The 27,588-nt window shown below is 32.1% G+C and overlaps 5 protein-coding genes across 8 annotated transcripts; 3 read left to right on the top strand and 2 right to left on the bottom strand.

The window, feature by feature from the left end:
• Nucleotides 1-942: 942 nt before the first annotated feature.
• LOC108907349 (galactosylgalactosylxylosylprotein 3-beta-glucuronosyltransferase P) lies at nucleotides 943-8,510 on the top strand. Of its 3 annotated transcripts, none has more exons than XM_018710994.1 (6): nucleotides 943-1,269; nucleotides 5,870-6,049; nucleotides 6,205-6,427; nucleotides 6,523-6,683; nucleotides 6,790-7,080; nucleotides 7,930-8,510. In XM_018710994.1, the coding sequence occupies exons 2-6, from the start codon at nucleotides 5,891-5,893 to the stop codon at nucleotides 8,035-8,037; spliced, it is 942 nt and encodes a 313-aa protein (XP_018566510.1). In that variant the 5' UTR covers nucleotides 943-1,269; nucleotides 5,870-5,890; the 3' UTR covers nucleotides 8,038-8,510. The 3 variants fall into 3 exon arrangements, with proteins under 3 accessions (XP_018566510.1, XP_018566509.1, XP_018566508.1); XM_018710993.1 differs by lacking the exon at nucleotides 943-1,269 and adding an exon at nucleotides 2,253-2,354; XM_018710992.1 differs by lacking the exon at nucleotides 943-1,269 and adding an exon at nucleotides 4,726-4,809.
• Nucleotides 8,511-8,696: 186 nt separating this feature from the next.
• LOC108907356 (regulator of G-protein signaling 7) lies at nucleotides 8,697-13,020 on the bottom strand. 2 transcript variants are annotated; one of them, XM_018711004.2, is made up of 9 exons: nucleotides 12,815-13,020; nucleotides 12,255-12,439; nucleotides 11,753-12,059; nucleotides 11,476-11,699; nucleotides 11,172-11,392; nucleotides 10,883-11,122; nucleotides 10,624-10,810; nucleotides 10,475-10,567; nucleotides 8,697-10,021 (listed from the first exon to the last, which is right to left on the bottom strand). In XM_018711004.2, exons 2-9 carry the CDS (start codon nucleotides 12,402-12,404, stop codon nucleotides 9,959-9,961), a joined length of 1,485 nt encoding a protein of 494 aa, XP_018566520.1. In that variant the 5' UTR covers nucleotides 12,405-12,439; nucleotides 12,815-13,020; the 3' UTR covers nucleotides 8,697-9,958. The 2 variants fall into 2 exon arrangements, with proteins under 2 accessions (XP_018566520.1, XP_018566519.1); XM_018711003.1 differs by having other exon boundaries at nucleotides 9,918-10,021; nucleotides 12,904-13,020.
• Nucleotides 13,021-13,989: 969 nt separating this feature from the next.
• On the top strand, nucleotides 13,990-17,477 carry LOC108907442 (26S proteasome non-ATPase regulatory subunit 2). The gene is made up of 8 exons (XM_018711115.1): nucleotides 13,990-14,271; nucleotides 14,323-14,666; nucleotides 14,722-14,949; nucleotides 15,006-15,164; nucleotides 15,215-15,359; nucleotides 15,417-16,827; nucleotides 16,882-17,000; nucleotides 17,054-17,477. Exons 1-8 carry the CDS (start codon nucleotides 14,194-14,196, stop codon nucleotides 17,234-17,236), a joined length of 2,667 nt encoding a protein of 888 aa, XP_018566631.1. The 5' UTR covers nucleotides 13,990-14,193; the 3' UTR covers nucleotides 17,237-17,477.
• Nucleotides 17,478-18,910: 1,433 nt separating this feature from the next.
• On the bottom strand, nucleotides 18,911-20,942 carry LOC108907485 (putative Dol-P-Glc:Glc(2)Man(9)GlcNAc(2)-PP-Dol alpha-1,2-glucosyltransferase). Its single transcript, XM_018711198.2, has 5 exons — nucleotides 20,709-20,942; nucleotides 20,498-20,659; nucleotides 20,279-20,438; nucleotides 20,084-20,223; nucleotides 18,911-20,023 (listed from the first exon to the last, which is right to left on the bottom strand). The coding sequence occupies exons 1-5, from the start codon at nucleotides 20,886-20,888 to the stop codon at nucleotides 19,277-19,279; spliced, it is 1,389 nt and encodes a 462-aa protein (XP_018566714.1). The 5' UTR covers nucleotides 20,889-20,942; the 3' UTR covers nucleotides 18,911-19,276.
• A 1,061-nt stretch (nucleotides 20,943-22,003) lies between these two features.
• LOC108907484 (protein phosphatase 1 regulatory subunit 37) lies at nucleotides 22,004-27,474 on the top strand. Its single transcript, XM_018711197.2, has 10 exons — nucleotides 22,004-22,208; nucleotides 22,280-22,453; nucleotides 22,517-22,691; nucleotides 22,879-23,306; nucleotides 23,409-23,506; nucleotides 23,560-23,974; nucleotides 24,024-24,298; nucleotides 24,358-24,666; nucleotides 24,723-25,057; nucleotides 25,617-27,474. The coding sequence occupies exons 2-10, from the start codon at nucleotides 22,318-22,320 to the stop codon at nucleotides 25,753-25,755; spliced, it is 2,310 nt and encodes a 769-aa protein (XP_018566713.1). The 5' UTR covers nucleotides 22,004-22,208; nucleotides 22,280-22,317; the 3' UTR covers nucleotides 25,756-27,474.
• Nucleotides 27,475-27,588: the final 114 nt, after the last annotated feature.

Genomic DNA, 27,588 nt, shown 5'->3' with positions numbered 1-27,588 from the left:
AGTTTCTACAGATATAGAGTGATAACGTTTTAAAAAATCTACATTTTTCAAACTACCGTGTGTTGTAGAAAAGGGTGGTACCTTTTTTAGGGATTTATTTTTATATATTTTAAAGTTAAATTTTGACTATACTTATCTTTTCCAAAACACCAGCAAATTGTATACTTCATTTTACATAAAAATGGTACTCCACCAAATACATCCTAGTTGCCTTTTCCGAATATTGTTCCATGATATTTTTTATTTTAATTTTATCAATACGCGCGTCTTTTAGTATTTCTACGATCAAATTCGGTGCAAATCGGTATCGCCATAAAAAAGGTATACCGTCCTTTCCGCGCGTCCCTGTAAAAATCGGAAGGCAAGGCGAATGACATATAGATAGATAATCCCTGTCTGAACTGACAACGCGTCGCCCCCAGATTGCTTATGAATGCCAAAGGTGTCGATCCAAATAAAGGGGAGATGAGCAATTAATGGACTTCCCTTACTCTTCCAAGCATCCACTTCTGTTCGCATCCCACTCATATCGCACTAATTTGTTGCTGCCTAATAGAAATCCTCTTGTCAGGTTAAGCCGCTTCTGATAGGGTCGATAACAGGAAATCAAATTAAAACGTTTAAAGTTATTTCGAAACATCAGCTAAATATTACGTACTGATATAATAGATTTAAAAAAGTTATTAATTAATAATTCAAGGTGAAGTTTAAATGTATCAAAATACATTAATTGTCACAACAATATCCTGTTTCTTTTTAAATTATTTTTTAATTCAGAAAATTGTGAAAACATCTAAAATGTTGAGCGATTAAATTCTAAATAAGCGTGTGGCGCCATCTACAGCCAGAGGCAGCGTAGGGTACGGATACCATTACGTATGGTTTGACTCCGCGCTTCCTTTGAAAAAGATACCGCCGTTTGGATTTCTGTTTCGCGTCCGACTCGTTCCTGTCTGAGTCGCAACGAATAGAATAGATTAAATCGGAGTATGGTATAAGGGTGAATATAGAATATCCCTTAACTTAGTAAGCACCATACAAACATAAGCGATACAATAGCTGGTTCTAACCAAAACACTGGACAGTTATATAATTTTCAAGCGAGTGATTTAACCGGAGGATCATTTAATTAATATATATCCGAGGGAAGTGATGAATTGAAAGTACCCATAAATAAAAAAAGGCGAGAAAATACAAGATAAATATAAGGATGTCCAAGGCTGTAAGGATACTGCTTCAAAAAAATTGTAACGAGGAAGGAAATTACAGGTAAGACAATTTTTTAATGGCCCTACATTAAAATACATGCATACAAGGTGGTTTCCTGGTGCATTGCCGGTGTAGTGCATGTCGTTACTCTAATCAATATATTGAGCGTTTTGTACTACATGTGCCCTGTCTAGAAACAGAGCCTATAGTAAAAATATAATTGCCCTTATCATAGAATTCAATTCATACAATTCCGGCCCTTTTTGCTTTAATGATCGATAATAATTATTTAGAAGCTGCACTTCAAAAAGATTAGATATCAATAAATAATATTATGACTTAAAAAACCGGATGTCTATTTACCTCACAATCAGTTGATGTAGATGCAGAGGAAACCATAAAATGCTAAAATGTATAGTTTAGACTGTTTTTCATTCTCTGGTACGTGAATAAATTAAAAATCAATGTTAATAAAATCAACAAGTGGAGGCATGTCTCAGTTTTTAAAGTTCCCTGTCTTTTTTCATGAAAAAGCTCTGTTAAATAATAAATTTTAAATGTATGCATACACGTCGTCATATTCATATATAGGGCGTTTTTTACAGATGAATTTTTTTTTGACGAAAAAATATAGTCACACAATGAAACACGATACGTACCTACGATTTCGTTATAAATTAATAATTAAGATATTAATTCCTAACATACCTTTTAAGTATGTTATTGATCAAATAGCTTCTCTTCGAAATGTGACGAAACCAATAAGTATTTGGAATGTTTGGCACGAATAAATGTGACACCATAAAGTTTATCTTTTAAGGCAAGTCCTGCACTGATAGGCAGTCATATAAATTAAATTTCGTAAAGTTGTACTTTTGCGTAATTTTACCCAGTAATTTCGGGAATTAGATAATTTTCTCAATATTTTTTTTTTCATTAGCAACGGCTTTGCTGACGCTATCTCGGGTATAATAAATGCTGTGCAAAAAAATTACCTATACAGCGTCACGATGGCAAACACGTAGATAAGACTCAGATTTTATCATCATATGAGATTGGCGAATAAAAAAACATTTGTCTAGAATAAAGTTATAAAGTAGTTAGTAGAATTTTACCGAATATTCCTTATGTGGGGCTTTGATAGGGTACGTAAACTATTTACATTTTATTTCTTTTTAATTTTAATACACATAAAAACAACGTAAATGCAAGTTATAGATTATTATAAAAATTCAGGGTAGAATATTAGGAATTAATTAATTAATAAACAAACAGGTATATCTGATCCGATTTTTTTAAAAGCATTATTTAAAAACCTTGGTGGTTGGTAATTTCTAGGATTTTTTTGTTAAAAAAGATTCGTTATTTACATTAAGACGATTTTGATTCAAATTTTCTATCTACTTTAAACCAAAGAATGGTTTATAGAATACATACACATGGTGTTCAGAAGTAAATTAATTTTTTTATTAATCTTTAAAGAGACGAGTCGTTAAAAATTTACGATTTATCAAAACTATTTAGATTTAGAACATCAAGAAATTTTAGCTATATATTTTTAAAACAATAGTTTAATGCATTAAAATTTGCAGCAAGTAAGTTTTTGTCTTAAATATGTTAGTGTTATTGGTTTTTAACAGGTCGCTAGCTACGACCTTACCCAGTGATATTTTTTTACGGTGTACGTCGTATATTGTAATGTAAAATTTAATTTTACAAAAATATATTGCTCTTATTGAACTCGTTGACAATACACCGGTTTTGAGAAAAAAGCAATCGACTGTTCTAAAGTCAACCGGCTCGACTATGAAAAACCTAACCTCAAAAAAGTTTGTTATAAAATGCCACCGACTAAGGCCATGGCGACCTCTAGCAGGTGGTCAAAAACTAATTTAATCACTGACGCATTAGCACTCTCAAAAACTTGAAAATTATGGCTAATATTTTAATATCAGAGAAATAAAAGGTTTTTATGGAATTATTTGTACAGTAAAGAATGCTACTTATGTTTAATCTTTTTATCAGAATAGAAGTATTATAAGCCTTACAATTTATTTATGGTTAATTGTAAAGGTACGATACTAATTCATAATTCAGAGAAAAGGATTAGTACTAGAACCGATTGTAGTTGCGCAAAACCTAATCAAATTCAGTGTTTCAATCAAAAAGATAATTCACATGAACAAACCTACTTAATCTAATGAACTAATTTTCTGTAAATGCAACACCCTGTGTAATAATGTATGAATGACACAAATATTACCAGACCCGACTTGATTGGAACTATAAAATCAAAACAGGCATTATGGTTATCACACGGAAATATATACTTCCTGCCAAGTATTGTTTATATTAGCTTGCAAACAGAGGCGTTCTTTGTAATATTCAAAGGATGGTTGTTTACTAAACCTTCAAACAATCGTCGATTTTTTGTAAAAGTTTTCAAAAAAAAGACTAAGTAATTACTTGCTTTTAAAAAGATAAAACTACCAACCTTGTGTATAATAACAGAATAGAGAAAATATGTATCTACATAATATGTACTTTAAATCGACAATAAGTATTCGCTACTGATAATGTATGGTGTAAATTCCTGCTTTTACTTTTTTATTACCTTTACATTATCCTAATGAAAAGCAAATATTTTGTATGACGACGCGGAAAAAACAAAAAATACTGGAAAACTACTAAACATGATCTAAAGGGAGTAACTACTACGATATCTTGATGTTATTTTGTTTTTATATTTTAAATTCGTTGAAATAAAAATCGAATCTACAAAAATAAAAATCAAGATAAAATACAATTATAACAAGAACGTTGGCATAAAAATCGCTTAAAATTCTATTAATTTCTATTCGTCACTCGTGAATTAACCTAAAAATAGATGTAATCATACACTTAAGATTGTTTGCAATATGTTGCATTACGGAGATGAAGATTTAAATGACTGATGTTTGTTCCAGCAGCGAATCTTAAAATCGTTTTGTATAAATTTAAATGATGTACATACGTGACCATCTGACATAATAAAATTTCGAAAATGTTTCTATTTTTGTATAAATATTTCCATAATCTCGAGTGTTTTTTATATCTGACATCTGGTTCAAGTATTCCTAAATATTACAAATTTTTGTGATGTTATAATCAGATCTGTATCTCTATAGACTTGATAAGTGTTATTATGATGTTTTTCAAATAGGAACTTGAAAGATTTCGCCGAAAAAAAACTATTTTAGGTATAACACGAAAAGCTACATGGAGATATATTTTGGAAATTAGACCATAAATATTTATTAAATGAATCAAACTGCTAAAAAATACTAATTAATTATCTTATCTATTTAGGGACAATAAAGATAACGTACTGGAAAATTAGAAACATAAAAAATTGTTAGCTCAATAAAAAGTTTTTTTTGGGATTACTAAAGTATATCTGCTAGAGATTATGTTTTTATTCATAATATTACGTAGTTTGCAAATAAAATACATAGTGTACTCAAGTGAATTTAAACAATGTTCAGAACAAACATGATAAAGACAGTATTTAAACATCTGTTCGGAGAATTATGGAACTTTAGGAATATAAAAAATAAACCGGTATAATAAGTAACTTCTTATCTTTGGTATTTGCTTTTGACCAGATTTAACAGATAAGCCCAGTAGTTATAGATTTTGTATTTAGTTTGTAATCTTGTATATTGTATTTAAAAAAGAAAAATGACAAACAGTATAAAAACACTTAATAGCTGCGAGTAATAATATGGGATCCTGCAGTCTAGAAATGACAATTAAGCCTATAGTAGCTACATACAATTAACTAAAAAGTTATAATAAAACGTCTATTTCAAAGTCAAATAACAATCATTTGAATGAACGCATAAATTATTTAGGTCTTGTAACAAACAGGAAACCAACTTTTGATAAAAGGCAACGATCCTTTGACTAGTAAATCCAATGTAATTTTAATTTGATGACGAGTAAGGCCTCAAATAATATATAGGGTGTTTCTGAAATAAGTAAGGTCCTATACATTGGTAATTTAAGAAATTGTTTTAAGTGTTAAAATTAGAAAAAGATATCACATTTTCTGAAATAGGGATGTTTGATGTAGACTAATGAAACTTGGACCACTTTAAACACACAAATGTGTCAACCAGTGGCGTAGATACGAGGGATTAGTACCACGACGCCAATGAGTACTTCGCAAATCCGATTAATACTTTTTATTATCAAATAAAATTTTAAGGAAAAAGCACATGTTTGAAGAATGAACCGTTTTAGAGTTCTGTAATGTGCCAAAAGTTCATATAAATCATTGTTGTAGAAATTTTTAATTTTTTAAGAAAATAACTCCGAAAAAATATCAAAATTTCTATACCAATGATTTGCTGAACTTTTGACACATTACCACCTACGACATAGTCAGCATAGCAACACCTTCGGAGATACTTCAGAAAAAGTAATTTTTTTCTAATTTCAGCACACTGTATCTCTGAAACGATCTATTACTACATCTGACCTTTTATTTCCGAAACATACTATATATGAGTTTTTGAATTTTAAATTTGGTTGTGATTTTAAAATTGCCACATCAATATGTAATTTTTTATAAAGGAGTAAATGAAGTATTTCGCTAATTCCTTCTTTTTTTTTATAGCGAAAGATAGCTCCCACAATTATGAAGGTGCCCATGAAACTCTACCTGATCGTATTTGTGTGTGCTTTCATTATTCTTGTGCAATATCACCTGTATAACCCTTGGGTCATACCACAAAGCAGTAATGAAGTACCACAGTCTCTCGTCGAAAGACGAGTACCAATACAAGTGTCAGTACCGGTAAGTCAGCATGAGTTTTTGCTAATTTTGTATTTAGATCTATTCATGAGATTTTCAAAAATTTCAGATCCATGTCACCTATTTTATTATTGTAATTTATTTGATATAGTTGAATTATATTGAATATTTTTCAGTGAACATCTTTTTTTTTTTAGTGTGTCAACATTGTACCTCCCGACACTGGGAATTTACCCCCGCTATATATAATAACGCCTACTTATAGTAGACCTGAACAGATTGCGGAATTGACTAGACTGTCTCATACTTTAATGTTAGTACCAAAAATAATATGGTTAGTGATAGAGGATGCCTACCATACAAATGATCTCATAGAGGATGTTTTAAAGAAATCTGGGCTTACATACTATTACACAGTCGGTCAGTATCAAGATTATTGAGGTTTAGGTGACCTTATTAATCTGGAAAGTGTCGGTCAGAATATTCATTTATATTTTATTTTTTTGCTTTTTTAGCTCCTATGCCCGCACAATATAAAAACAAAACCAAAGGTCCTAAACCTAGAGGTGTCTCGAACAGGAATAAGGGGTTGTCGTGGATAAGGGAAAATGCCAAAACTGGAGTTTTTTATTTTGCCGATGACGATAACACCTATGATTTAGATTTGTTCAAAGAGGTAAAACGAGTGTGCAAACTATTTTAGTAATATGAATTCCATGAATTGAATAAAAAAATGTACATATGAACATCTAGCAAAATGGAAACAGCAGTTATATTTTTAGATAAGACATACAAAACGAGTGTCAATGTTTCCAGTGGGCTTGATAACAAAGGCTGGTGTAAGTTCCCCTATTGTAAAGGATGGAATATTCTCAGGTTTTTATGATGGATGGATCGGGGGAAGGAAATTTGCTGTAGATATGGCAGGGTTTGCTGTATCTGTGGATTTTTTATTGAAACGTCCAAAAGCGGCTATGCCATTTAAGCCTGGATTTGAAGAGGACGGGTTTTTGAAAAGTTTGGCACCTTTTGAACCCAAAGAAGTCGAACTTTTGGCAGATAATTGTACAAAAGTTAGTCAATACACTGTATAACCTTGGTTATTCGAACTTATGTATTCTGTTTTAAATTTGACCTCGCCCCCTGGGTTCTGGGTTAACGGCGCTCATGTTCGTTATATACAAGTGTAAAATTTAAACAGACTGTATATAAAGTATCTACAATTTTTCAAAACTGATATATTATGCCGTGGCCCTCCTTTACCTTTTGCCATTTCAACAATTATCAAAACAAAAGTTGTAGTTTGTTTTTATTTTCCCCATCAAATTCTAGTTCTTCACTTAATGTACTATTTCAAATCTCATCGGTCAATCTTAAATTTTTTTTTTCTGATTTTGATCAATAAAATATGTACAACTGGCACACAAACTAACTTGTTTTGTGAAAATAAGAACAAATTTCATCTTTTGAATTATCATATAAATTTTCGGATGCACAGATGTTCGAATAATTGGGATTATACTGAATATACAATTTCTAAAACAAATTGGGTGATTTAAAGACCGATATACAAGACGTTTGGAAAAGTTGGTAGAAAATTTAAGAAGGTGAAAGTAGAGCCAAAAATAGTAAAAAAGTTGCTATAAACATTGGTCCTCCGGAGCACCGTTACTGAGATATGGCCCTCCAAAGGAGTCTTATCATTTGGATATTTTTGAAAATAACTTTCTTTCTGGTTAAGATAATGGAATGAAAATTGTTGGTAATAATCATACCATAAGGGTTTTTGAACTATCATAAGTTTCATCAAAATCGGTTATAAATAAAGATATATAATATAATTTTGTACCAACTTTTCCAACCACCCTGTATATTTTGGTATAAGTAAGGATATCAAAGGATTGAATTGTAAATGTTTGCAGATACTGGTGTGGCATACACAAACAAAGAAAAATGAGCCTTCACTTCCCCTGGATATGGCAAAGTACAGCAATACCAATTTAATAAAGCTCAAGAAAATTCTAGTCTAGCCAGCGCATATTTTGGGAAGAAAGTAAAGTTGGCACTACTGTTCGTACAGCATAGCATACTGCTCTGAAGATTAAGTCCATAAAGACGTTGTAAATAAAACGTACAAATAATTTATTTTTTTTATAAAGAAAAGTGATCTGTTTAAATTTTGATGTTAAAAAGGATAATAAAAGTCTCTGCGTAACTTGAGGTTTAGAAAAAATGAGAAGTTCCTTATTAATGAATCATTAGTTGAACTGAGATATTATGTTTCTCTATTATTTGTGTATTTATATTTAGATTATGAGGAAATGATTGTGATACTTTTTTATAACAATGCAATATCATTCTGCATTAACCATATCCCACTTTACTTTTAAATTTATTTATTGAAGTATGGGGCTGTGGAAGATTTTTTTTATAAATTAACTATAAGGTATTGTAATATACACAATCATGTAGAAATATAATACAATAAATATATTTATCTCATGCTCTTTGTTTATTATTCACCTATTTAAAATTGTACAGATTAATGAAATTTTCCTGTGAAAAGATTGATTTTTTGTAAAAATTTTTAGGATTTTTGATAATATAAGAGGATTAAGGAAGAAATAAATATATCTGTGACATATAGGATAAATACATTGGACAGGAGTTAGGAAAATAAAATTCCTTAAATTTCGATATAATTTATTTGTATTTTCACGTAATTTTTCTAATTATGGACAATTCTCAAAAGAATTATATGTTTTCAATTCCTTTACAACGTAATAATACTCTCTAAAGCTTATTTGTACACCATGTATTACTGTAAAGATTATGCCGATAGGCTGCCATTTGGCAGCCTCCAATGGTGTAAATAAGTAGCTTGAGGATATACTTTTTCACACAAAAAAAAATTAAAAGAAATGCAAATCTTTTTGGCAATTCATTCATAAACCTACATATAACGCAGTACTATTAATCAATATACTACAAGCTATTTTGGTACATTTGCAAACGATGTTAAGAAAATTATGGGTTTGGTGCGCTTGTTGTCTATTGATCATAAAATACTAAATGACTGCCCTCTCATTTATTTTTCGGAAACTGGCAACTTTTATAATCATATCGATGTTAAAATTCGTTAGATTAAATGTTTGCATCTAGAAATATGGATATTTTCTATTAGCAGATGAGAGACGATTTATTAAATATTCAGTGTAAATTCATTTTTATATAGATTGTCATGGAAATAATGTCGCCAATAGAAGAAAAATAAATATCGAGGGTAAATTGGTCAAAAAGGTACTACAATTATTGTGGGTAAGAACCCAGACTATCTGCAATGTGAAACTCCTTCCTTTGATTCAAAATGGCAGTGTCTTCCTAGCATTTACCTCACGCTGATAAGGCGTTTAAAATATACTTTAAATAATAATAAAATCCGGGTGACAGTGACACAGTATTATGAAAAATTTTATAACCTATCTCACACATACACACAATTACATATACAGGGCGCACATATATTTTTATAAATATATATTTTATGTTGTCTCTTATTTTTTTAAGAACATTATTATTTTGTGCTTTTATCACAATGGTTTTTCTTTAATAAACAAAGTTAACACAGACCTGTGATATAACAGACCTACTTTAATTCATTCGCTACAATTTAATAATATCCTCGTTATTTACAAAATTTAATATCAACATTTACATAACAAAATAACACAAATCTCTGCTATTAACAACAATACTGGGTCACTATAACCACTTTTCCAATATCTCTTTAAATATCATTTTATTTCAATCGCATCTCTCAAAATAAACCAAACTGTTTAACAACAATTTTGCAAAGTTCTGGGAATCAAAAAACTTTAAAAAGCTGCCAGTGTAGCTGCCTTTTTGTAGTATTGTCGATAGATTTTACAGTTCTGATTACTTTTTTTTTACTTAAGTTACGTTGTCTTTTCGTGCTGAAAATGAAACTATTGAACGTATCCCTTTCACAGAAGTCTGTAAAAACATAAGAAAATTATGTCTTTATCATTATAAAATAATAAAACATATCTTTTTTTCTCTATTTATGGTTAGTTTGAGCAATTGTAATTTTCTGGATGATATTATTACACACAAAAATTTAGAGACAGAATTTTTCATTTACACATCAAACAGAAAAATAATTCCAATCTATACTCCAAACCATAACATTCCGATAATTCTACATTACGGTCGGAAATGTCGACAAAGCATCACGAATATTTATCTGAACAGTCATTAAAGCCGTTAAAAATATTACTATAGGTGAAGTTCTATGTATGAGACATTCTCATTTCGAAAAAATATAAATACACATGACTGTAATCATACACATGTAAATGCAACTTTACAGTTTCTAAAAAGATATTTCCCCCTTTTGACAAACAAAACTACAAGTACACCACCACCAAACTACTTGCCCCTTCTTACCTTTTTCTTTGATCCATTCAAGAACTCCTTGTACATTTCGGACCTCAAATATCTTGAATAACTGTCACTCTTCATTAAATGATATACGTGTGCCTAAAGGATCGTGAATTTAGTATACAAAATCAACCTGTCAAATTGCTAAATCTTACCGCTGCACAGTCAAAGCTCCATCGGTCGAGCACCTCCATATTTTTCTTAGTGAGTTCGTACGAACGCGCATCAACATTAATTGGACAGCTTGCGTCAGGTGCTAAAAATTCCGCCCAAATTTCCTTTGCTCTGTCCTGAACTTGACTTTGAGGCAACGCCTTTAATTCTTGGACCGCTTCCCAAAACCTGAAAGTTGAGTAATTATTTACAATCTGACAACGAAAATAATTAGTAACTACAACGTGTAATTTTGATTACCTCAAGTTTTCTCCACTGAACTCTTTATCGAGGAATCGAACGAAGTGCTCCCTTCCGACAGGGTCCTGCAGTAATTCTTGTAAATTGAAAGCCCACCGTTTCACTCTGCGTGCTGATATGTCTTTTGCCATTTTTTCTTGTTCCCATAAATCAGGGCTGTCAGATATCCAAGGGTTTGGATATTCCGGTGCCACAAAAAAACTGTCGTACTCTAAATATTGCTCACAATATGCCACAAACCTAAAAAAAGTGTTCTACTCATACCATTTATTAATGTTTTCCAACTTACGATTCTGCGGCTTTCGATAATTTGATATTCCGTCTGTCCAGTCTAGATTTAAGGAGAATGATCTGTTTCTTAAGTTGCTCAGTTGAATTTTTCGGTGGCAAACCAGAAGTTGAAGGAGACATTCGAGGTGTTACAAGGTACATATTTTTTACACCATGGATGGGTTTGTTCATTTGACATGCTTTTTTTATGTCAATTTCTGTAGTATTTACACATCCAGGCTGAAAAAATACATCAACTTCAGCAGTTCCGTCAATAAACGACTAGTATTTATATATTCTATAGTGGAAACAATTTTGCTTACCATCGGTCTATGCACATCCCAAAAAGCACGTTCTTGGCTATCCAACACTTTCCTTTCCAATTTGTCTCTTTTTTTATCAACTTTGCTTTGAGCTTCCGCTTGCATAAAAATAAATTCCCATTTTCTGGAAAACATTTTTTGCAACCTGGCTAAATTTTCAGCCTCATAATCAGCCAATTCCAACCGAGTCTTGTTCTGCATTGTCCTCTTACAAAGGTAAACAGCTGAAAAAGACAATTTTACTTAACTGAATTTTTTTTATTGACTTTCTTATTACCATAATCGGTGTTTTCAGGTTCCCAACAATTCGAAGGCCAAAAATATGGTGTTTGAAATCGGTAGAAAGTGTTATCATTCTTTACGGTGAGCATGTGATCATCTATGGGGAAAAAATAACCATGGGACGCCATTAAATGTGCTAAATGCAAAGCTTCTTGCTGGTCTTCCACGTCCAAATTTTTCATCATCCACATTATGAGGTCAGATCCTGTGAAAACTGATGGTATTTTTGACATAAAACTTTTCACTGTGCGAACCGGTACTCCCGTAACTTCATCTTGCATTTGTTCCACAATTTTTTCCATCTAAAAACATAATGCAGGATGCCATAATTTGCAGCCCAGTACTTTTTTTCATAAAAGAAAAAAAGATTCCTTAAATCTTATACCACTAGAACTTTTAAAATGAACTGAAGATATTATGTAGTATAAGATTTACTGAGTAGCAAATAGTAAATTGAAAATAAGGCAAGAAGTTTGAGATTAGGGCAAGCACCAAACCTTTTTGTACAGTAGATGGTTGGGAGATTCCTCAGTATTGGTGGTTGGCTGTATGGACACTGGTTCTTCGTTACTCACTCCCGTACAACCGCCATTATTAGCCTCTGGCTTGCGCTTAGCGGCAGCCTTATCGGAATTCATAGTGACCATGTTACTATCCCTGGAGGAATTTGTTCCTCCTTGTGCTTCAAAGAACACAACACAAAACACAACATTAATTTTTCAAACTTACATGCAATAGAGTACATAATTAAAGTCAAAATTTGTGTTTCTTAAAGTGTTCTCTCATTCTAAAAGGCAATGTCGTCTTTTTCCTGTGTATCTATCTCATGCTACCGCATTTATAAAATAAACATTAAGGTAGTCTTTAACACAAAGCAATTCTGAAATGTGTGATATCTTTCATTAACAACTATTTAAATATAGTGCCAAAGAGATACAGAGAAAGCATTAAAAATGTGTATATGTATGAATAAATACACATATACACATAGAAAGGTATATATGTATAAAAGCATAGCATTCAAGAATCTTAAATTACAGCAGGATATTTAACTTACTCCATTGAAAATTACAAATGAAAGAGTCCAAGAGGATTTCCGATTTCTGGCATATTCATTAATTAATATGTTTGTTATATTTTATCTACCTCTTATCGAGAAACTTCATATTTAAAATACACTGTTACAAACTTAAAGATTTATCACTTTTTTAAAATATATTTCAAAAATATTTATTATACTACATTGAGCTAGCACCATCGATATTTTCTTTACCTCGGTAATTTCGAGTTTCTTTCGTATATTTCCGGAAACGTATTAGCGGGAAATTCAAATCTCACCTCCTTCCTTTTTCGGGAACAAAAGCTCATACATTTCCCTTCACGTCTTTGAGTTTCAAAGAGACTGAATCTTTAATTTTCTTCTTATATTGTTACGTCAAACGTTAATGGAAACATTTCATTATTGAGATAATTACACAATTAGACCTCTTCATTATATCATTCATTGTTCCTTACAATACCCGACAAATTACATATATCCACGTGTTCACCTATTTATTTATTTAAATGAAAATGTATTCACTAAAAGATAGTATGGGTAAATTATTAGCCTTGCTTATAAATTACTAAATAATTATTTCCATAAATTGTGATGAATAATAAATAATATTAAATTTTTTATAGGCACATTCACATAATGTAATCATGTTTTCAAGGATATTATGGTTGCATTTAATAAAATGGTTAGAGAGATTGCAAGGAATTTTGATATATTTCACTGAAGTTTTCATTATAAATTGAAGATTATCTACTCATTTTGAAATGAACCGCCATTTGTTTCCTCCCAGATTTCTAGCTGATTCGAATATACAGGGTGAACTAACGAATTTTACAATAGGGTCTGGGCTGATTTAATTAATTGATCTAAAATAGTTTGCTGTTAAAAAAAAAGAAAGGTCTCCTGATGAATTGCTAGTAATCACCTAGTACGGTAATCATACAACCTCAATTAATAAAATTAATTTTTTTAAATTAAATTCAGGGTAAGGTCACGATCACGTCGTACAACCACTAAAACAGAATAGCTGAAAACGAATCAGCTACACCAACCGCAAACTTAAAATATTCCTAATTGTACTAAGATAGGCAACTCATTGTTTTTATCTCATTTCAACGTGTTGACGTGGTATATCGCTATTTCCTTTTAATAGGAACCGCTGCAAATTTGAAATCAACAAAGGTAGAACTAACATGACAGAGCAAATTATCACAATTCCATGTTGAGGGGTTAAAGACTTAAAAAAGTGGTTTTAGAAAAATTTTGAATTAATATAACGGAGATACTGCGGTTTACTGTATTTTATCACTTACCTTCATTGTCATATGTAAAATTAGTGTTTTTTAATACCTGAGAACAAAATTGTAAATTGCGCAAAGATGACTAGTGAAACTAAACCTGAACCTGCAAAGGTAGAAACCAAAGCAAATGATGATGATAAGAACAAAAATGAACTGGTAAGTAATTAGTAGGCATTTATGTTTATGATTTTAATCTTGGTTTTTCAGTCTGATGAAGATAGGCAGTTGCAAGAAGAATTAAATCTATGTGTCGAAAGACTACAAGAAAACGATGAAAGGCTTTACTTACCAGCTCTACAGGCGCTGGGCAATCATATCAGAGCATCTACTACCTCCATGACCTCAGTGCCGAAACCTCTTAAATTTATGAAACCTCATTACGAAACTATGAAAGAAGTTTATGAAAAAATTCAAGAACCCAGTGCAAAAACGATGTGTGCCGATATTATATCCGTCTTAGCAATGACTATGGGTGATGGAAGAGAAAGTTTGAAGTATCGTTTATTCTCAGATTTGGACAAAATTGGAGATTGGGGCCACGAATACGTGCGGTTAGTATGTGGTATGTATAAAATGTTTAAAACTTATTTTCTAATATGCTTGCAGTCATTTGTCGGGAGAAATTGCTGGGGAATGGGCAGAAACGGATATTTCAGAAAATAAGGAAATAAGAGATAAACTTATCTTATTGACAAAGCAGATTGTTCCTTACAATATGGCACACAATGCAGAAGCCGAGGCCTGCGATTTGCTAATGGAAATAGAAAGACTAGATTTATTGGAACAATATGTGGATGAAAATATATATACTAGAGTCTGTTTGTATCTCACAAGGTAAAGTACACTTCTAATTCATAATTTTAGAGTAATAATTGACAATTAAATTTTAGTTGTGTCCCTTACGTAGCCGATCCAGAAAATACAACCCTGCTTCAAACTGCTTTGTTGTTATTCCGCAAATTTAAGCAGTATCCTCAAGCATTGCGTTTAGCCATGCAACTCAATGATCACAGTCTTATAGAAGAAATATTTACTTCTTGCCCGGATATGTAAGTTTTTAAAATAAAATAATCACATCTTCTAATATTTATATTTGTAGTGCTATTCAAAAACAACTGGCTTTTATGTTGGGTAGACAACAAATTTACATCGAAATTCCCGAAAGTACTCCAGAGTATGAAGATTTAATTGAAATTATGGCAAACTGTCATCTCAACAACCACTTTTTAAATTTGGCTAGAGAGGTAAGTACATACTTGTATTTATATTGCTATAAAATCTATAACGATTCTCTTGTTCAGCTTGATATAATGGATCCTAAAACACCGGAAGACGTTTACAAATCCCACTTGGAAAATACACGACCTCAGTTTGGTGGCAGTCAAGTGGACTCGGCTAGGCAGAACCTGGCGGCGAGTTTTGTAAATGGCTTTGTAAATGCAGCATTTGGCCAGGACAAGCTTTTGATGGAAGATGGGAACAAGTGGTTGTACAAAAACAAGGAACATGGCATGTTGAGCGCAACGGCTTCTCTTGGTTTAGTTCTTCTTTGGGATGTTGATGGAGGTTTGACCCCAATTGATAAATACTTATATTCCTCGGAAGATCATATTAAATCAGGTGCACTATTAGCTTGTGGAATAGTAAATTGTGGTGTTCGAAATGAATGCGATCCCGCATTGGCCCTTTTGAGTGACTATGTCTTACATAATACCAATATTATGAGGATTGGTGCTATCGTAGGCTTGGGTTTGGCCTATGTAGGGTCAAATCGAGAGGCAGTATTAAGTTTGCTAACTCCTGTCTTCTCCGATCCAAAATCTAACATGGAGGTCATTGGAATGTCTGCTTTAGCTTGTGGCATGATTGCAGTTGGTTCTGGCAATGCTCAGGTCACCACAACAATTATGCAGACACTTATGGAGAAATCGGAAACCGAATTGAAAGATACTTACGCTAGGTTTTTGCCACTTGGACTGGGACTATGTCATTTAGGTAAACAAGAAGGTGTGGATACGATTATTGCAGCGTTGGAAGTTATCCCGGAACCGTTCCGATCCATGGCAACAACAATGGTTGATATCTGTGCATATGCTGGTACTGGAAATGTACTAAAGGTCCAACATCTCTTGCATATCTGTTCAGAACATTATGAAGCTTCCGAGAGTACTGATAAAAATACTAAAGATAAAGACAAAAAGGAAGCTAAAGAAGAAAAGGACTTGTCTCCCAGACAAGCTATTGCGGTACTTGGTATTGCTTTAATAAGTATGGGTGAAGATATCGGTAGCGAGATGGCCTTCCGAACGTTCGGCCATTTGCTCCGCTACTGCGAACCTGTAATTCGTCGTGCAGTTCCTTTAGCACTTGGACTAATTTCCGTTTCTAATCCGAAGTTAAGCATCTTAGACACACTCAGTAAATTTTCTCACGATAGCGACGCTGAGGTTGCTCATAATGCTATTTTTGCTATGGGCTTAGTTGGAGCAGGAACAAACAATGCTAGGCTTGCGGCCATGTTGAGACAACTAGCTCAATTCCATGCCAAGGATCCCAACAACTTGTTTATGGTGCGCATCGCTCAAGGTTTGACCCACTTGGGTAAAGGAACTTTGACACTTAGTCCGTACCATAGCGACAGACAACTTATGAGTCCTGTAGCGGTTGCTGGGCTTATGGCCACATTAGTTGGATTTTTGGATGTGAAAAATAGTGAGTGAAAGGTTTTTTTATACTGTAACTGATTTTTAACATGTTTGTTTGCAGTTATTCTGGGTAGGTCCCACTACCTCTTATATACATTAGCTGCTGCGATGCAACCTAGGATGCTCGTTACTTTTGACGAAGACTTGAATCCCCTTCCTGTTCCAGTGAGAGTTGGTTTGGTGAGTAATAAATAAGATTGTTCCCGAGACATTTTTTGATTGATTTCTTTTAGGCTGTCGATGTGGTTGGTCAAGCAGGTAAACCAAAAACAATAACTGGTTTTCAAACTCATACGACTCCCGTTTTGTTGGCCTATGGCGAGAGAGCTGAACTCGCTACAGAAGAGTATATCGCTTTAACACCTATAATGGAAGGATTCGTCATTTTGAGGAAAAATCCAGATTTCAATCCTTAAATTTTCTATTTCAATTTAAAACTAAGTACGTTTAACTTAGGTCTTCGTTCTTAAATGTTCCCTCAAGTTTTAGATATGTTTATTCTCAATCAATATTTATAAGTAGTAATTATAATTTTTTTTTTTAATTAACAAAGGTTGAAACATTAAGTATTCTGTAATAATTTCTGTTTAATAAAAAGACAGTATGGAGTTCTTTTCAGTGCCGAAAAATTCTGTCCATACTATCGTTCGCATTAAATTGTTTTTTTTTTGTCAAGAATATTTTCTACACTTCCTCTTCTTTTTCCGCTACTTACCATCACAATTACTATTTCACGGATGAGTATGGATTCAATGTTAAAGGGAGCATCGACAAGTTTCGTACTTGATCGTATACAGGGTGTCCGCAAATTTCACCAACAACATTTGACTGCATATTCACGACCATAAATAAATACGATCTACGAAAAAAAAGTTAAATAAAAACATTGGTTTTTCAGTTGCAGGCTAATTAATTTAATTAATAACATCAAAACCCTTTTACTGATCGCGTTAAAATTTGGCTCATTTACTATTATGGTGTGTTATTTCTTAAAGCTTTAGTCAAATTGATGTACTGGGTGATAGTTTTCTCCGGTTACCTCTCCCTTTTAGCGGTTGTATTTTTTTAAAACGGGCAGCAACATTGAAAAGGTAGTTCTATTTAAAAAAATATAGTCTTGAGAAAATCGACTACAGAAAGCCATTCTTGAGAAAATTGACATTATTTGCAGGTGTGTATGTTTTGGTTTGCGTAGCAGTGTCGCGGATTTAAAACTTTAGTTCAGTAAACCATGAAAACAAGATGTTGATTGCTGTGACTATCAGGTAATGTCATTATTGTCGTCTTTCTTTAGAATTCTCATCACTGCACATACAAATTATGAAAATTGACAACTTCGTTCCTTGTAAAACAAGGTTTGTCGGTAATTTTTTAAGAAAATTATTATCTTCTGCGAAGCCATTCACCAATCAGGGACAAAATTGTAAACGTTGGAATCTAAATTTTCAACTTCTCGAGAGAATGAAATGACCAAAGAAGTTATTTTTTTAAAGTTTTGTGAACATTAGTTTTACATACATTTAATTGTCTTGATACACTGCAGACACTTCATAATTTGCATGTGCAGAGTGATGAGAATCCTAAAGAAATACGACAATAATGACTACTTGATAGCCACAGCAATAAACATATTGTTTTCTTGAACTGTAAGTTTTAAATCCGTTACACTGCTACGCAAATCGAAACATACACACCTGCAAATAATGCCATTTTTCTCAATAATGGCTTTCTGTAGGCCATTATCTCAGGAGACAATTTTTTTTAAGTATAACGACCTTTTCAATGTTGCTGCCCGAGGTAACCGGAGCAAACTATCTCCCAGTACATCGATTTGATTAATACGCCATAATAGTCCAAATAAATGTGCCAAATTGTAACGCGATCGGTGAAAGGGTTATGAAGTTATAAATTAAACTGGTTTTATTTTTGACAACTTTGAAAGCATGTAACTGAAAAACCAACAATTTTTTAGGTATTTAACTTTTTTTTCGTAGATTATTTTTATTTGTCGTGAATATGCAAACACCCTGTAGAATGATGATTGATAGCAATAATAAATTACAGTAATAATAAACAACTATATATTTCACATTCACTTTATTAACATTTGAAATACACTTAATTACCATATAAATAATATGAAATAAATAATATACAGTCTTCTTTTTAGGACATTTGTATAGATGGATAAAATCTTGAAAAATCAAGCATATTTTTTGCAATAGACTTATTCCAAAAATAGCATGCAATAACTACTTAAGTAACAGCCAGAAAAGCAAAAAAATAAGGGTATATTTAAGTATCTGACAGCCTAAAAACTAAAGTGTGACACCTTTCCACAATTATATTGTGAGGATTCAACATTTAATTGAAAATTCAAAGCATTTGGTATAACATACTATCACATTAACACAAAATGACCCAAAACCATAAAACTTTTCATAAATATACTTCTATTACCATATTAACCGTTGTGGGGCCTCGTAATCTTCCCAAATGATAGTTTTGGTGTAAAACAAATTAAAGGATATAGCATTTATGACACAAAATGTAACAAACTCAAGAATCACATTAAAAACTGTAGAAGTGTTGTTCTTGATCCGAAGTCTAAAAATTATATAAGGAATAAAGTAATAACGAACATCAACCAATTTATGTGTACTCAACACGAGAAAGATGCATAGTAAATACAGTATTAAGAAACTCATATCATTTTTATCATACAATATTTTTAATATGACGTACCAAGAAAATACATAAACTGGGACCATAAAATACCGAAATAAGGCGTATTTTCCATAAAATCTGTTCCATACATAAAAAAAATAATGCCGGTTGTCGGCAAGCAAATAAGGATGGACCAAAGTATTTGCATATACCAGGAATATTCCTAGTAAAATAGAACTTAAAATCAACAACTTATGCCTTCTGGCGAAGAAAGTGAAACTGATGACCTCACCTACGAAGTGCGGCCAAGAAAAAATTAAGCAAAACAATGAATAATAGAACAGTTGTGGTATATGCACCGCGACTTCGTGAGCACTTTTATCTCCAACAACAACTGAACCGTTTAAAATAATAAAAACTACAAATGTTATTAGGATAGTTGCATATGCTGATAAATCAAGCCAAAACTGCAGGGATGTATTTAACAGAATACTCTTAGGTCTCCTTAAAAGCTGCATAATGAATTGATAAAAGTTCTGAAAAAAATTAATTTAGGTGCAGAGTTACTAAATTTTACAAAGAACTTTATAACTTACCTCTGATGGTATTGTGTGTTCTGTTTCTCTTGTTATGGCTCTATGCATTGCAATTTTATACAACTCCGTCAATGCATATTTTCCAGCAACTAAGGCCACCCAAATAATATTGGTTTGACGGCAAAGCACCGAAATGAAACCTTAAATATGAAGATTCAAAGTAAATATGTATAAATGTTACTATAATACACCTACCGAAAACTGAAGCATAGTAATGATACCCTTTTTCACTCAATACAAGCATCGCTAAAGTCATCGTGAGTGCTACAACATCCGTATAATAAAAATGACTAAAGAAGTACAAGGGTGGAAGTAGAGCCAGAGTAAGAGCTGATAAAACATTTCCCCATTTGCTCTAAAATTGAAATATGACATTACAGTAGTTATATTTTCAAATATAAATACAAAACGTACCTCCTCGTGCTTGGAAAGAAGGTGGTAAAACAACAATATATTGACTACAGATGCTAATAGTGACACAAATCTTAACGCATATGAAGAACATGTATGAAATGGGCTCAGTACAACCATTGACACCACGTAAAGTCCTGGGAGTGTCGTTACTTTAGGATCCCACTAAAAATTGACATTTATAATATCTGAAAATATTTATGTTTTAACTTACTTGAGAAAAATCAAGCTCACAGTAAGAATGGCCTAAAGGGATATGAAATTCTTCGTCTACGACCATATTCGAGGTTAAGTAAACATTGTCGAATATTATTTTCGAAATAATAAAGTAAATAAATATACTCAACACCAGACATACTGTTGGTTGCTTAACGATCGTAAATAAATCAGCCATTTTAGCAAAAAAATTGTTTCATTTTACGATTTACTTGAAACAATAACGCGCCTATCCACCATCATATTTTGCAGAAAAATTTTAAATTTGGAGGCATGCGCATTCCATTCAACATTGCCATTAGTCAGCAGCGTAACAAGGGACTCATATAAATTATTATTAATGCTGAAATCATTAATTTTGCGGTTAAATATACATTAAGTTATTAATAAACCAAGTAATTACTAAGTATTTTAATGATGATGTCACAGGTGTTTCTTTTATAAAATAGTTTAAAATATATGTTTTTGTATGTAAGTACCTAAGTTTTACTATTTTATTTTATATTTTGATGAATTGTTCATTGTACCTTTTTATTTTGATGTAGATATTTACAATTGATGAAATGGAAATAACTTATTAGCAATTGGTGGTTCCATTTATTACTTATTTTCTGTATCATATTTATTGAAGACATAAATATTACAGATTAATTTAAAGTGTTACGCCACTGAACAAATGGAAAATAGAATTTGTGTGTTTAATTTATGATAAAAGATTGTTTATATTTATTGTTTTGTTTTGACTCACTATTAGTGGATAGGCAGAACATATACATAAACTTGTTTCTGTAACGGACTAAAGGGTATATTAATGGTAATGGACGATTAAAAAATCGTGCGGTTATGTCAGATATAAGTATTAACATTTCTGTACGTAATCAGAGAAATATTTATTTAGGCATTGGTACAGGAATTGCTTGTAGAGTTAATATATAAAATTATTCCTTCTTACCTACATACAGACGCAGATGTATTTAGATGACGTACAGTTTTAATTAAAGAAATTCTTAAAAAATAATGACAAACAGCAGTTTCGGCAAATCAATTTGAAATAGGTACCAGTTTTGTTAATTTGGTGAAATTTTGATTTTGGTATTTTTTTTTCCATCTTATTATTATTATTAGAGGTTAATGCTGCTAAAACGGTTACGGTATAGTTCAGATACCTACTTAAAGACTGATTTATTTTTTAATGGATTAAAAAAAACAGCATCCTAACAACAAAGTATATAATAGAATCCTAACCTTCAGCGTTTTTATGGAAAATGACAGCCCAGTAGTATGAAAATTGCTCTGGTGATCGAGCCTCTGGCGCTGATGTATCCATGTTGATTATTTTTGACTTAAGTTTGAAGATGGAAAATTAGCTACTTTTTGGGCAGATCTGTGTGAATTTAAAACAAAGATATTGCGAATTAATCGTGTTTCAATTCGCTAGTGTCTACAAATCTAACTAAGCATAAGGCGCCAAACAATAACAGAAGGATGGTTCGTAAACGTAAGTTTAAAAACCGTGTACTTAGCAGAAGTTCTGTATAAAGCAAATGAAATGATTTTCCTAACTTTTAGGTCATAACAGAAAGAAGGGTCCGTAATAATATCAAGTTATGGATCTAGTATCTAGTGAAGAAAATGACACACCGCTAATTATAGATAGTGGTACTGAAAGTATCACCGAGAGCCCCACTGCTGAAGATGAGAGTGAACATTCAGAAGATTCCACAGTGTGTGATTTACAGATTGGTATGTAACAATTATTGATGTTATGTGTTCAATAATTTAACGAACGGTATTGTGATTTTTTAGCATCCAAAACCAAAGAAAAGCTTCAAACTGCTCAAAATATATTGGATAAATCATTTTCAATAGACGAAGAAGACCTGGCAACGCCTTTAGAACCTATACCTGTGCAAAATTATCCAGGACTTGCTTCAATTTCCAGTAATGGTACGTCAACGGAAAGTAGCAGTTCAGACCCAAGGTGAGTACATTTTTACTTTACTGGAAACTAGTTAAAAATATTTTTTCGCTTTTTCCTAAGAGTGGTTGTCAAAATTTATAAAATATGCCTAATTTTTTTTATAACCTTGATAAACAAAAATTATATACCAAAAAGTGAATATTTTGTTTTTCAATTGTATTTGTTTAATCTAAAATAATTATGTTAGTGGAAAATCTGACGACGAAGAAGTTTTGGAAGATCTCACACATGATGATTGTACAAATCAGACGCAAAGTAAAGAAGAAGGTTGTATTGTCGATATAGTGAAGCAAATCGACATAGATGGGAGCGGAGACACAGGAAAAGAAGGTATGACTGTGGAAGAGAGCCATGTTGATGCAGGGGGTGATGTGCCCTCTGACTTAGCTACCATTCCAGAAAACAATAGCGAGACTGAGATATCAACGGGTACAAATGACCAAATTTCTTTGCCAAATACAAACTACACTTCTATTCTCCGAGGACAACCCACAGACTATGATTCTTCCTCTAACAGTTCTCCAACTAACTCTAAGCGCAGAGTGTCATTTCCTCTAGATGAATGCAATCTGATTACGTATTGCGAGCCAGATCATGAATTTCCTTGGATGATAAGTAAGTTCTAATAGCAATATATAATAGGGCGTTCTAGAAATGTATGAGCTTAAACTTCAGTTTCATGTTGATAGTATTTTCAAAATTTCAATATCATTTTAGCTCAAGATATGCCTGCAGAAAAAATTCTCCAGGTTTACCAAAATTCCTGCAAGAAGCACAAAACAATCGAATTAGATGTAATAAAATCGCAAATAAGTGTAAGTAATAATAACACGTATCTTTGATTTGCAGTAAATAGTTCCAATTTTAGGAAATAAAAAATAACACCAATCATTCAGCTATATTAAAATTGAATTCTGTAAGAATAACGTCGGAGGTAAATGAAACTCTCGAGGATTTGCTAAAAGTTACCAACTTCAATACTTTGATCTTAAATGATTGTAAATTCACTCCTGAAACTATGAGCGAGTTTCTTAACATGCTAGAGTTTTACGAGTCCATTCGCCACTTTGAAATAGAAATGAATTTCGATGACCATGATACCTGGAAGTGTTTCTGCAACGCTTGTAGTAATATTATGGTATTGGAGTCCTTATCATTCAAAAAAATGGTCATTAATGAACCTTATATGCGGTCCCTGATAAGTACCATAAAAAGTAATTCCAATATTACAATGCTTAAATTCGATGGCTGTATGTTGGTCAAACTGCCAAGCTTTTACTTAGGTACGTAACATCTTTCATAAGTAACACTTGTTAAACCTGCTTATTCCAGTTGAAAATTTAATGATGAATCGTACTATTCGAGAGTTATATCTGCCGTCAACTGGTTTATATACAAAGGAAGCAGAAGTATTGGCTCGTTTCCTTACGAATAATACCCATCTCAAGTTACTCGATATTGGCAACAATTTTATAGGAGATCGTGGATTGGAATCGTTAGCAAAAGGGTTGTGTAAGCAAAATAGGCCCGGCTATGGATTGTCGGCTCTTATCATTTTCAATAACCAAATCTCCGACAAAAGTGGACCAGTTATAAGCAACATTATTGTACGTACATATTTTGTTTCCCGTTTAGCTGTATACGTTAAGGATCTGTACTTTTTCAGGTAGAGTGCAAAAACCTTCACACGCTTAACGTTGGCTATAATAACTTAACAGACGAAGTACTTATACACATAAGTGGTGGTTTGCCATTGACCACATCTCTCGAAGGTTTAGGTCTACAGTGCACCCTGTTAACTTGCAAAGGGATCAATATACTTGCCGAAGCGATTCAGAACAACCAGTCTCTTCAGAAAATCAACTTAAAGGGCAACAAAGCGATTCAAATAAATGGGGTAGAAAGCCTATGCCAGGCCTTAACAAAGTCGAAAATTTACAAAATCGAAATCGATGAAACCAACCGCTCATGTAACGTAAGTGTAATTACTTACTAGCCGGTAATTAATTTTAAAACTTGATATTTTTTCAGGATCCCGAAGCGTATTCTCAATTAGTAAAGAAGCTCTTTGCGATCTGCACTGTAAATAAATCTTTCGTCGACGGTACAGACGATGAGGAACTCGCCAACATTTCGCAGCTAATTTCCCGAAAAATGTCGTTGAGCTGTGAACCGAGATACACAGTCCCTGATCCTGCTAGTACGTTTCAAATAGGGTCGCCAGCTCTCTCACCTGTGCCATCTCCAGTGTCCAGCCCCGCGCCGAAGAGTCGGTTCCAGATAGTGAAAGTGAATGAAAATAACAGTAGTTGCAGTAGCACCAGTGTTAGTCCTAGCCCTAGCCCCAGTCCAAAGCAGAAATCCAGGTATTCAAATAGTGTTACAGTTTTAGACAGACTATTTTAATTCTCGGGCAAAACTTACGGTAGTTTTAAAATAAAAATTTTTATTAACCATGTCATTTAAAAAATTTTTGTTAATGTTATTGTGAAAACTAAATAACGCTTTTATTATAAATAAAGAACTATCCCCAATATGCAAGTATATTAGGAAATTGATTGTTTATAAATTAAATCGTAGGACACTAAAACATGTATTTTTTATATTATTTTTCGCAAAATTAATATTTTGTTCGGTGTAATTCTTTGTGCTTTTAAAAATAATAATATTAAACAAGAATAGCTTGCTGTTGAAAAAATTATTGAGATAATTAAGAGCGTTATTGTATGATTCATGAAGTTGGAATTTATAGTGCCTATAGTTCCAAATAAAAAGTACATTTTTTTTTGAATAACGTAATTATTTAACTGCTTAAATAATCCATCTTAATTAAATTTTAGTATCACTATACAGTACTATTTTTTTTTTTTTTAATAAAAACAAACTAGCAATAAAAAAATGATGAAGTGAGTACTTACATTGTAGGTTTCGTGTGACGAGAGTCCCCCCTTCCCCCGATGAAGAAATATCCTTAGGCCGTTTTGCCAATGTTCGCAGCAGTGTATCATCGAACGACAGCATGGATTCACTAGCCACTTTACACTTAGACAGTGACAGTGATTGACTGCTTCTTCTTCTTTCTCATGTGGTAGTACAAGCCCCTCTAAGTACTTATTTTCATTGGTATTAGTTCTGTGATAGGATGTGTTATTTTTAAAGCTTGTTTCAAATTTTATTTCCAATGCAATGTGATGTAAATCGTTACAGAACCTTACGGAGATGTATTACTGCTTCTACAGCAGCTTTTGTTTATGTATGTGGAATATTATATATCAAAAAGTAGACTCTTCCAGTAGCCTGGATAAGCGTTTATCGGATGTTTTCTTGCTTATTTTGAACGCTGTATGTACAGGATAGATTTTAATTCAAAAATAATATTAGGGGATAGACGATACTGCCTAATTTTTAAATCGATTTGTTTGAAAAATGTTTTCGATGCGCATTTTTCATTTGCCTTTTTACATCAAGATATCCTATGACTATATTTGACGGGTCGACTTGCACAATTAAAGAATCTAATAACATTTGTAATAATTGTTAAAAAAAAAACTTGTAATATAAATGTAATCTCGTTAACGTTCATTTTAAATATACGATTCTGAAAATAAAAATATACCCTATGTGGTGTATTTGTGCACCGTGATATTTTAAAATTAATTTTGTGGGTTTATAGTACAGTGATATTTGAGGACATGGTACAAACTAAGAAGTATTAATACAAACTGGCTGTTTTCGCGTGCATATTTTTTTGCTTAGAAAATGCAGTGTATATAAATATATAAATGGTTTTTAGATTCGTTTAATGTGTGTATTTCGTGAATTAGCTTATTATAGCTTAATTTATTTTTAAACGATAACAGCGAGTTACATGCCAAATCTTCGTCACTTTTTTTTGTTAACCTGTGTTGAGTGAATTTAAAATCGAATGTTGGTAGATTTGCACGTAATCTGCTAAGCACATTGTTCTTATTTTTTATTTACCGTTAAAAGAACAAGACATTTTACTTAAGATTCTGAGGTACAAATTTAGTTAAATAGATGATGTGGAGGAAGATGCATTGACAAATTTTAGCAATTTAGTTTTTAGTTGTTGTATTTGAGTAATTACAATAACACATTTTGTTTGATTTTACATTTTTTTTTTATAGTGCTTCTGTACATATTGTGAAAAATTGGGTGGTTTATTTAATAAACGCAAAGTTTCTTATATATTAATATATAAAAATTTAAGGTAAGGTATCAAAATTTTTTTTAGTGTATAGTCTTTATAAAAGGTTAGTCTTTGCCTCTCTCCTCAAGGACGTAATGGATGATCTAATCCAGTAGGATAGAGTTTCGCATGCTTTTTAAGTATAAGGGATTAAAAATTAAAAAAGGACTTAAGTCACAATAGGTTTGTATGCGAGATGTTAAAAATTTACTTGTATGTAGTATAGGTTTTTTACAAAGTAGCCTTAAGTGTGATTTTGGTTTGATATACGGCAACAAGTGCCCTATTGTAAAAAAAAAAACTATAAATACGGGATAATAGTTTTAAATTAAATATATTTTTATATTGATGTTGTTAGATATCTTGGGGTGTAAGAAACTAGTTAATAGAAATTTTTGGTACAAAACTTACTGAATAGTTCCATATTATTATTTTGTTAGTTACTATACCATTTGCGCATGCACTACGCATTTTGTTAATATAGTTTATTTATATTTCTGTGTATGTGATAAATGGATGTGATATTGTATGATATCTTAAGGATATTTTAACAAATAACCATTACTTGTAGATTTAATTGTGTTTATAATAAAACTTGTATGTTTCTGAAAAACATTTTATTAAAAAACAAAAAATCTGGGCGTCCCGTTTATAGTGTCATATCACCCACCATGTTCAACTTTTGCA

Source organism: Anoplophora glabripennis, unplaced genomic scaffold, assembly GCF_000390285.2.
Source record: "Anoplophora glabripennis isolate ALB-LARVAE unplaced genomic scaffold, Agla_2.0 scaffold5, whole genome shotgun sequence".
Taxonomy (NCBI): Eukaryota; Metazoa; Arthropoda; class Insecta; order Coleoptera; family Cerambycidae; genus Anoplophora; species Anoplophora glabripennis.
Note: the sequence above shows the minus strand (reverse complement) of the source record. Positions and strands in the feature narration are given on the sequence as shown.

What these genes read in the sequence shown, in the direction of transcription:
- LOC108907349 (XM_018710992.1), top strand. Translation starts at nt 4,726, where the DNA reads ATGTTCAGAACAAACATGATAAAGACAGTATTTAAACATCTGTTCGGA. An exon ending in GGAATATAAAAAATAAACCG is followed by an intron (nt 4,810 to 5,869) that starts GTATAATAAGTA and finishes TTTTTTTTATAG; the next exon opens with CGAAAGATAGCTCCCACAAT. An exon ending in TGGCAGATAATTGTACAAAA is followed by an intron (nt 7,081 to 7,929) that starts GTTAGTCAATAC and finishes AAATGTTTGCAG; the next exon opens with ATACTGGTGTGGCATACACA.
- LOC108907356 (XM_018711004.2), bottom strand. Translation starts at nt 12,404, where the DNA reads ATGGTCACTATGAATTCCGATAAGGCTGCCGCTAAGCGCAAGCCAGAG. An exon ending in ACCATCTACTGTACAAAAAG is followed by an intron (nt 12,060 to 12,254) that starts GTTTGGTGCTTG and finishes TTATGTTTTTAG; the next exon opens with ATGGAAAAAATTGTGGAACA. An exon ending in TGAATGGATCAAAGAAAAAG is followed by an intron (nt 10,022 to 10,474) that starts GTAAGAAGGGGC and finishes ATGTTTTTACAG; the next exon opens with ACTTCTGTGAAAGGGATACG.
- LOC108907442 (XM_018711115.1), top strand. Translation starts at nt 14,194, where the DNA reads ATGACTAGTGAAACTAAACCTGAACCTGCAAAGGTAGAAACCAAAGCA. An exon ending in ATAAGAACAAAAATGAACTG is followed by an intron (nt 14,272 to 14,322) that starts GTAAGTAATTAG and finishes TTGGTTTTTCAG; the next exon opens with TCTGATGAAGATAGGCAGTT. An exon ending in ATTTTTGGATGTGAAAAATA is followed by an intron (nt 16,828 to 16,881) that starts GTGAGTGAAAGG and finishes GTTTGTTTGCAG; the next exon opens with TTATTCTGGGTAGGTCCCAC.
- LOC108907485 (XM_018711198.2), bottom strand. Translation starts at nt 20,888, where the DNA reads ATGGCTGATTTATTTACGATCGTTAAGCAACCAACAGTATGTCTGGTG. An exon ending in GTGAGCTTGATTTTTCTCAA is followed by an intron (nt 20,660 to 20,708) that starts GTAAGTTAAAAC and finishes GTCAATTTTTAG; the next exon opens with TGGGATCCTAAAGTAACGAC. An exon ending in TTACTATGCTTCAGTTTTCG is followed by an intron (nt 20,224 to 20,278) that starts GTAGGTGTATTA and finishes TTCATATTTAAG; the next exon opens with GTTTCATTTCGGTGCTTTGC.
- LOC108907484 (XM_018711197.2), top strand. Translation starts at nt 22,318, where the DNA reads ATGGATCTAGTATCTAGTGAAGAAAATGACACACCGCTAATTATAGAT. An exon ending in TGAATTTCCTTGGATGATAA is followed by an intron (nt 23,307 to 23,408) that starts GTAAGTTCTAAT and finishes ATATCATTTTAG; the next exon opens with CTCAAGATATGCCTGCAGAA. An exon ending in AAACCAACCGCTCATGTAAC is followed by an intron (nt 24,667 to 24,722) that starts GTAAGTGTAATT and finishes ATATTTTTTCAG; the next exon opens with GATCCCGAAGCGTATTCTCA.